This window comes from Lagopus leucura, unplaced genomic scaffold (assembly GCF_019238085.1).
Source record: "Lagopus leucura isolate 7727_CA_CO unplaced genomic scaffold, USGS_WTPT01 Super-Scaffold_100016, whole genome shotgun sequence".
Taxonomy (NCBI): Eukaryota; Metazoa; Chordata; class Aves; order Galliformes; family Phasianidae; genus Lagopus; species Lagopus leucura.
In genome coordinates, this window is record NW_024962270.1 from 11,630,697 (window position 1) to 11,640,178 (window position 9,482).

The 9,482-nt window shown below is 43.2% G+C and overlaps 1 protein-coding gene across 1 annotated transcript in view; it reads right to left on the reverse strand.

The window, feature by feature from the left end:
- Nucleotides 1–8,924, reverse strand: part of TMEM164 (transmembrane protein 164) — a 40,735-nt gene extending 31,811 nt beyond the window's left edge. The window contains exon 1 of the mRNA XM_042876551.1: nucleotides 8,360–8,924. Within this exon, the coding sequence (XP_042732485.1) occupies nucleotides 8,360–8,824 (465 nt within the window). The 5' untranslated portion in view covers nucleotides 8,825–8,924. The remainder of the gene's footprint in view (nucleotides 1–8,359) is intronic.
- Nucleotides 8,925–9,482: the final 558 nt, after the last annotated feature.

Genomic DNA, 9,482 nt, shown 5'->3' on the forward strand with positions numbered 1-9,482 from the left:
CATAACATTCCATATCCATAACATTCCATATCCATAACATTCCATATCCATAACATTCCATATCCACTTCCTACAGTAGCAAAATTGATGTAATAGAGGCTTGCTCTACTCTTCCTCAACTCTCCAGTGCCAGAAGGACATCTGGAGCATTTTCTTGTGACATACAGTTATGTGCTGGATAGATGCAGCTCTTTCAAATTGAACACATAAAAGCAAATTGAATAATATTCCTGTTTTGGTTTTGTTTTTTTGTTTTTTGTTTCTTTAGTTGCTATGGCATATTTTCAAAAAGATGACATTAAAGAATCAATGTCAAAAGATCAGGGAAGCTGAAAAACTACAAAAAAAAAAAAAAAAAGAAAAAAGAAAAAAAAAGAAAAGAAAACTAAAAAAATCAAAGAATTAGAAACCTTAATTCATCCATGCATTAAGTCTCAGGTCTTCAGTGAACCCATCCTACAAACAGTATCTCCTCATCACCATTCCTCCCCATCTCTCCCAAATAACAACGGTACGTTTTCAATTCTGCCTGTTCCTTCCTTCACAAAATCCAAACAAAAAACATCCTATCTCACTGTATCACAAGAGTAGTTGAAAAATAAATTACTCATGTTCACGTGGGTGAAAAAAATCGTAATTGCTACAAACAATTAGAATGTCCCACAAGAAAGTATTTTTAGCACACAACTTGAATGGTATAATGAATGTTTCTGGCTTTGATTTATTGGCTGCACTGGAACATCTTCAGCCTCAGACAGTGAAGGTAAAACACCTGCTTTCCACACATGGAAAAGTTCAACTGCTCCCTGGTCTTCTGCAACACTGAACATAGATATAAGCCTTTGTTCAACTGAAGAAATGCAGTAAAAAAGTATGAATAGAAATGTTTTTCTCCCAGTACTCTGGGCTCACAACACAGAACCCTAGATGGGAAAAAATAGAAGCCATTAGCACCCCCACCAACGCTTCCTGGTCAAACATCCTTAATTTGTTTCTCTTACTGGTAAGGAGGATTCTAATGGTCGATAAGGATTTCTCTGAACGTCTTCCATAAATCATTTTTCACATTCATTACTCAAGACTTGAGAGGCACAGGCTAATCTTCATGTGCATAGAGAGGCTTTACCAATGAGAAACCAAGCAAGAGTGCTTTCACTTCTTATATGTCAGAAGCTTCCAGAAAAAAGAGCACTTCAAGTTTGTGGGCTAATGCACGAGCAAGATGTCAGAAGGCTTCTACTTCTCCAAGAGGCAATTACCCAATGATTCTGTTACAGGTAACTAACTGGAAATTTGGAAATCATTTTTGATTGCACACAGTGGACAATACCAAGTGCATATCCTACAGTGAGAAGTATCTTTAAAAACATTAAGACAATTAATGTGCAATAGTTTTATTATTACAAAAGCTTATTTTCCTCAAAGAAACAGAAATACTAATACAATCCCATAAAAAGCTACAACATATAACAACATATTCCTGATAACATTCCTGGAAAATGCCATCGACTGCCAAAGCATTACACTAGAAGCTATTTACTTGGCAGTCTGAACAGATGTGAACCCTTACTATCTAAAGCCCTGAGGAAGTGTCACGAGAAACACGAGTCCTGTTACACATCCAGCAGGTTTCAAATTCATGGCACAGAACTTCCTCTGGGTGAACATCACCGCGGTTCAGGTTGCTGTACGTCATACAACTGCTGCAGTAAAGCTCACCATCTGCTACTACTGGAGCAAACACGTACAGCAGTGTGAGGGAAGCAGCAAAGGAGCATTTTGAAGAATGGAAGTCAGAAGATGAAGGTCAGCCCAATGCCTGGAACATTTACGGTATCCATACGGTCACTGCTGTTACTTCATTTACTCTACAACTCCACTGAAGTTCCTATAGGCATCAGACAGTGATTTCTGAAAGACCAGCTGAAGCTGCTAGCTAACAGTTGGCATGGAATGGTTTGTTAAACTGCAAATTAGGTAGAAATCCTAAAATGCATTATGCTTAATGGTGAAGCATTAAAGCACTGGACAGAACACTGAAACCATTCCCAAGAGCCTCGTTCTCCAAAGTAATTAAATAAGTAGATGACCTCATGCTGCTCAAACTAGATAACTTACACTGTGATTAACATTTGTATTAAATCTATGATCTTATGAAAACAACATCCACTTGCCTAATTTCTCTAGTTTAGGTAATAATCCCCATTGTAAATATTTAGGCTAACTTAAGCTTTTTCCATCTACAATTTCCAATTATGCAATCTCTACTTTTTAGAGAATCATATTACTTTATTTCTCCCCTTTTTCTTCTTTTCTCCTAAGAATAAGGAGAAGAGTTAGCAAAGTATGCATTCTATCCTCAAACGCAGCAGGTATTTCTGAAGCCTAGCAGTTCAGTCTGCTATACAGCAGTGTGTTCAGTCTCCAACACACCAAATTCTTCAATTGGAATGCTCACTGTACTATGAGATAACGTCATGATCTGCACCACCTTGACTGAAGTAAAGCAGCGTGCATTTTCAGCTCAAGATACAGCATGTGCTGGCCAAATCTTGCCCAAGGAGCTGAACTGTAACCTCCTCAAAGACAGCAAACTGTGACTCATGGCCTGAAAGCATTTGCTGTTCTGTTTCCAGTTATTAAAAATATTTATATTATTTGTGAGTAAGAATCCTTGTCTTTCCTCATACCGATATTTCTCAATTCCTTTTTATACTAAACAAAAAATAAGCAAAGGAGTAAAGTAAACTATGTATGCAATGTTAAACTTATCATGGAAAAGCTTCTTTCCAGCTCAAGAAACTATGATATTCATTACAGCATCAATTAAAGCCTCTAAAATATTGTAACAACTAGAAATAATCAGTTACTGAAAGGGCAGATGAAACCACTCAAGCAGCCATGTCTTCTACTAACTGAATGCCAAACTATTAGTTCAGGAGCATCCAAGACCACAGATAAAGGAATTGTTGATTTGCCTCATGACACATCACCTCATCCCTGTGCCCCTGAGCTGCCATCATCCTTCCAGAAGCAAAATACACCCATAGGCAAGAAATAAGACGTGCCAGCAAGAACTACTGCTGCTTTCAGTGCTTTAATTGTTTTTCCATCTGCCCTTTTTACCGCACACTGCGATGAATTTCCTTTCTAGGAATCAGCTTTAATAGGAGATATGAAAGAGTAATTTGAAATTACAGAAAGGCTTGTGCTGTGCAGATCTGAAAACCAAGCAGCACACTTCATAGTCTGGCATGTCAGTGAGCTGTGATTATGCCCATCTTCCACTTCAGTGATGGCTACCAGACAGCATTTAAGAGCCCAGAAAGGATTGCTTGCCTCACAACAGCAGCCTCACACTCCTCCTGAATGTACAGACTTGGGAAGAAACCACGCCATACTCCAAACACTTTGCCTTCACTTTCACAAGTCTTTGTTTTTATCTCTCTTAAACCTTAAAATAACAAATTGAACTAAACCTCCGTTTTATCAGATCTCCTGAAACCTGATCCTGATTTCCAGAGTGCTTTAAAAATTGCATGTTCTGCAGGTTTTGTGTGTAAAACTACACAGAAAAATTATATACATAGATGTACATGTATTTTAAAGAAGAGAGTTTTAGAAATAGACATTTAGAGGTGCATATTTTGGAAAATGCATAAATTCATGGGAAATTTTGCCTTTGCTGTTTTACATCCGACACAAGGACTGTAATACATGCAGCAGCAGACAGAACTATTAATAATCTTCTCTTTGGAATACTATAATCCCTTAAGAACTGAACAACTCATTAAACCTCTACCTGAGGGCTGTTGCTTATGTTACCTAATAGCACCTGTTGGCTACAGTTTAGTGTCATTTCTATAAAAATCTCCACTATTTCTGTAATCGGTTTCAGGATATTAATGCCTCCTCAATTTTAATTCGAGCTTTTGAAGAAACAGAATATAGAAAACATACACAATCTAACTGGTCTCTTCCAGACATCGTAGAGCGTTAGGAGCAAGGCATACGAATGAAATCCACACTCACATGGCAGCCTGTCCTGCAGAGGACAGGAAGGATCCAGGTGACTAAGAAGCCAGAACTGGAAACAACAAACCCAGGATTTAGTATTTACTGAATTACAGGTGCACTTTGCATTGATTTTAGTTACATGAACATCGGCTCAAAAATCACTGGGTGAAACTTGGCTCCGCATTATTTTAGGCTCATCTTTTCCTTCCAGCACACAAATGCCTGTCCTGAGCTGCCTAAAGAGCATTCAGTGTGCAATTGAAAGATATTACGGTAACTGAAAGAGATTATGGCAATCTATCAGCTGAAGACCTACCTGGAATAAATTATTCTGTAAGAACACTTGCAAACAGCCTTATAGAAAGCTTCTCCTGAAGCAAAACCAACCTAAATCTCATTTTATAGGTTGGTGTTAAGTCATCACCCTGAAGTCAGGCACTGGCATATTTAAAACAAAGAAGTGGACAACTCAGAGCATACTAAGAGGACCAGCTGTACCTCTACTGCTAACAAACCCCACAACTGGTGTATACAAATATTTTCCTACATCTTGTGCTCCAAATTCCTTGGTCACAATACAGACCAATTTCATCTCTGGGTTCTAGTTTATATTTGTCTTCATTTAGCTTCATCTGCCTGCATCTCCTGCTTGATGTCCTACCGGTTACCCAGAGACAACTCTATGCAATTTAGTTAAGTTACACTGATTGTGAGCAACAGCTGCAAAAGCCTCCTACACCAAATATCTAGAGATCAATAATGCAGTTATATGCTTTGGGATGAATCCTCCTTCTAGCATTGCTGAAGCAGAAACTTAGAAGGTTTCCTTCACATCTCTAAATTCAATGCAATAAATGGTTCCTAAAATACTTTAAACAATTGATGTCTTGAGAAAGTAACATAGCTTGCTAAACTCATGCTGGATTTTTCCCGCTGTGCAAGGAAAAAAGAGTTCACAGCACCCCAGGGGACTTCACTTTTAAGAAAAGAAAACCCCCTACAGCTTCTCTGTTAGTACAGCTTCTATGCTGGATTTGCAGCAGTGGCACTGATTCAGTCATACCCCCATATGTACTCAGTCCTGAAATGAGCACAAATTCAGAATTCCTTCAAAAACCTTTCCCCCTTTATTGCACCGTGTGCTGTCATTCTGCACCAAAACACCCCCAGCCCCACAGCAGAAACAGCACATTAAACAAACATTTTCAATTTCACTTTTTGCTTAAAATGGATATAAACTTTAAAAATTCATTGATTTCTCATTGATGCTGCGCTTACAATACTGGTGAAAAAAACAACACTGCTTCTAAGCTAAGCAAGACACCAAAAGCTATCATTGGGCTGGAAATCAGCAGCAGTGTTTGCATATTATCCAAATAGTGGCATGATGGCAACAAATTCAATCCCATAACCAGGACAACTGCTTCAGCAATTAAATACATTCATTCAACCAACGCTCCATCCTAACAGTAAGACATGTAAACTGGTTTTTCTGCTTATGGAAAAGATTTGATATCAACACAGGTCGGTGTGATAAGCAGAAATTAGACACCTGATCTAAACAGACTCATTAGTAGAGCACGGTAGCCATTATACGACACAGTTCTGTCTGCTCAAATGCACCACATGTATAATTCCCACTTCATTTCGTCATTTCATTTCAGCCTTAGGTCTTTCAAAAGCAGAAGCCTTATGCAGATGAAGTCTGAAGGACAACTTCCAGTTCCAAATATTTTTTGGCACAGAGCCCAGAGCTTTTGCTGCTGAGAAGAAACAGCCTCACATGAAGAAAACAGAAACTGAGTGGATGAAGAGAACTTTACAAACAACCACTTCTGGCTTCCCTCTGACAGGACTGCAAATGCTATAGCATGCTTCAACTCTTCACCTCCTACCTTGTTCATCCTCACATTCCAGCCCTGCAGCTGCATAATGTACAAGATGCTGTAAGAACAGTAATGCGAGATAAATGACATTTTCATATATTTCATCTTGCCAACCTATTGCTGTCAGCAAGGTCAAGCCAGAAGAACACTTTCAAGATTCTACCTACTGTGTATTATTTTCCTGCTGGCGGAGGTCAACTATCATTGTTTATAAGTTGTTTTCTCTGCTGAAAGTGTCCATTCTGCAGCTATATTATTTCCCTACTTTAAGCCCAGGCCTATTTCTAACACATCTGTTTGAGGATGAAGGGGCATTGCTTCTGAAGTTTGCTGACATATCCTTGTTCTCAATTTCACAAAGTGCAGTAACACCATTTCTAGTGAGTAATCAGCACAGGATAAGAAAGAAGGTACCACAACTGCTCTGATAGATTAAGAATTGTCCAAGTCTGACTACAGAGGTTAACTCTCTACCTCTGAGGGTAGGCATAAAGAAGTGAGCTAAACAATGTCACCCCCAATTTACCTGTAAGCACTAATTTTTCAGGGAATGGTTTGGGTTGGAAGGGAGCTTTAGAAGCATTTAATTCCAATCCCTCTGCTATCAGCAGGAACACCATCCACCAAACCTGGTTTCTCAAAGCTCCATCCACCTTGAACGCCTTCAGGGTGAGAGCACCCATAACATCATTGGACAACCTGTCCCAGTGTCTCATCACCCTCACAGTAAAGAACTTCTTCCTAATATCTCAACTAAATCTACTCTCTTCCAGTTTAAAGCCATTTCCCCTCATCCTGTCACTACCTGCCCTAATAAAAACTCCTTTTCCAGCTTTCCTGTAGGCCCCCTTCAGGTACTGGCAGGCCCTATAAGGTCCTCCCCAAGCCTTCTCTTCTCCAGGCTGAACAGCCCCAGCTCTCTCAGCCTGTCCTTACAGGAGAGGTGCTCCAGCCCTCTGATCATCTTCGTGGCCCCCTGGATCCGCTCCAGCAGCTCCATGGCCTTCCTGTTCTGGGGAGCCCAGAATTGGATGCAGTATTCCAGATGGGTCTCATGAGAGGGCAGCAGATAGGCAAAATCACCTCCCTCGTTCTGATGGCTACTTCTTGTTAATACCATAGTGAAATCATAAAACAACATTACAATACTGTATCAAGAGAACAAAGTATTCAAATCATAATGCTAAAATGTCATCATCATCATCTCAGAGAATTAACAGGAAACATTCCAGTAAATAGAGAGTGTTGCCAAGCAATGGAATGCGGCTATATTGTTTTATTTTTCCATTATTTGTACAGCTCTTGGAAACCTTCTGTTTTCCACTTCCTTACCAATACTAATTGATTGTGCAACAACTGTTACAACTTTATGGAAAGCATTTCTACTATGGTGTAAAATACTGACCTAGCACTGCCTCACAGCTTAGGAATTCACATAACCTACTAATTAAATTCTGGAACAGGAACTTAGTTTCTGTAGATGTCCCAATTATTGCTGTAAAAGCCTGTGTGACCTCTCTTGAAAGGATCCTTTTCACCCCCAGACCTCTAGTATCATCAGATACTATCTGCAAACAGAAAAGGAATGGTATTGATCCAATTTGTTATTTCTGTCTTTTTAAACCATAACAGCTTTTAAAAAAAAAAAACAAAAAAAAACAAAAAAAAAAACACTTCCATATAATCTTCTATTTGTTGTTGAGTTCAAACGTTGTAAGTTACCTACCCAGTGTTGATGGTAGAGAATTAGCAAAATTAGTACAAGGATTATTTTGACAACCTCAGTGAGCTAAGTACATGCACAGAACTGTACACAAATAGTTTGTAAGCTTCAGATATCACAGTTCACTCACTAATTATGAATGTCTCTATTAGTTTGACAACTACACATACTGTGCATTATCATCTATCAGCAACTAAGCCACAACCTGTTAGAGCACAGTTCACCCACAGGTATCAAGCCATCTCAGTTCATTCACCACCGTGTAGAAGACAAGGATAACACCTGTTATCCTTACACATGATCCTCACCTGCATGATCATCACGCAGCTTTTAAAATTAGAAAAGCAAAACAAGATTGTCACCAAAAAACAACTAAAGTTTTGCAACTTTAACAACTTCACAAAACACATTTGCACCCCTTGCAAAAAAGCGCTGTGTAAATCACACAGGCTTTTGAGCAGTAACCTTGTTTTTAATCAAATCTGGCACAAGTTATCCCACTGCAGCTGGTGGGAACAACATTTTCTGGTGACAAAAAAGCCTTTTCATCCACGGCGCTAGACATTGACGTCTGCTGCAGTTTCACCTTTTTCCCTCCCCACGTTCAGTTCAGCCGAGTAAAGCCAAGCTCTAAACCGTTTGTACGAACCCTCGCTATTCGAACCTCCGCTACGAAGGTGCGAACCTTTACAGACCGACCGCCTCGCCAGCACAAAGCCAAAGCGAGCCTCACCTGCACGGCGGTGACCACGTGGCAGGGGTTCAGCAGGTAGATGACCGTCCTGGTGGCGAACTTGAAGCCCACCTCCAGCCCGAAGACGAGGCATAGCGCCACGAGCAGCAGGTTCTTGCCCAGGCTCTCCGTCTTGGCGCGGTGCTGCTGCAGCAGGTGCCCCTCCAGCTCCCCGCGGTTCAGCTGCCGCAGCTTGCGGAGCGCCACGAGGATCTCGGCGGCGCCCAGGCTGAGGAACACCAGGCTCTCCGCGAAGCGCTGCCGCCCGGACAGGAAGGCCGCGCACTCCGGCCCTCCGTTGCCGGCGAAGCTGGGGTCCACCCCGCCATACAGCCAGTCCAGCAGGTTGCGGAGGCCGTACCGGGACATGGCGGGACGGCGCCGCTCCTCTTCGCCGTCGCTGTCCGGGCGCGGGTGGGAGCGGGTCGGAATCAACGCCGAGATGCCGTCGGGCCGGCGGAACATGAAACGCCGGGGGTCCCGCTTCCTCCCCGCGTCTCAGAGAAGAGCTCTCTCCCTTCCCTCGGGCGCCGGCAGCCTGCGAGGAAACGGACGGAGCGACGGATGAACGGAGCGGGCGAGCCTCAGCCCGGCACCGCCGCTAACGGCCGCCCCTACCTGCCCCGCGCCGCCTTCTCCTCACGCGCCTCGGCCCGCGCGCAGCCTCGCGCTCCCCGCAGCCGCCGCCCGCCCGTTCCCGCCGCGCGGCGCTGCCCGCGAGCCGGCCCCGTGCCCGGAGCCCCCGGCCTCGGTGAACGGCGGGAAGGAGGGAGCGGCGCTGAGCCCGAGCGGGCGGGCCGCTTCCCGCCGCCCTGCCGGCCCCTTCCCGGCGCCGTAGCATCACCCCACCGACGTGCCTGCCTCACGCCGAAAAATGGACGAGCCCCCCCGGATTGGCTGAGCGCGGTCGCCCGCCCCGCCCTCGCTCCGCCCCGCGCGCTCCCGCCTCCCGCCCGTCTCCCTCCGGCCAGGGCGAGTGCGGGTTACGAATGTAACAGATGTAAACTGTTCGTGTGATCAAAACTGAGGGAATCGGGCAGGTGTACACGCAGTCCTAGCAATAGGACGAGAGGGAAGGTCCTCAAGTTACACCAGAGGTGGTTCGAGTTGACTATCAGGAAAA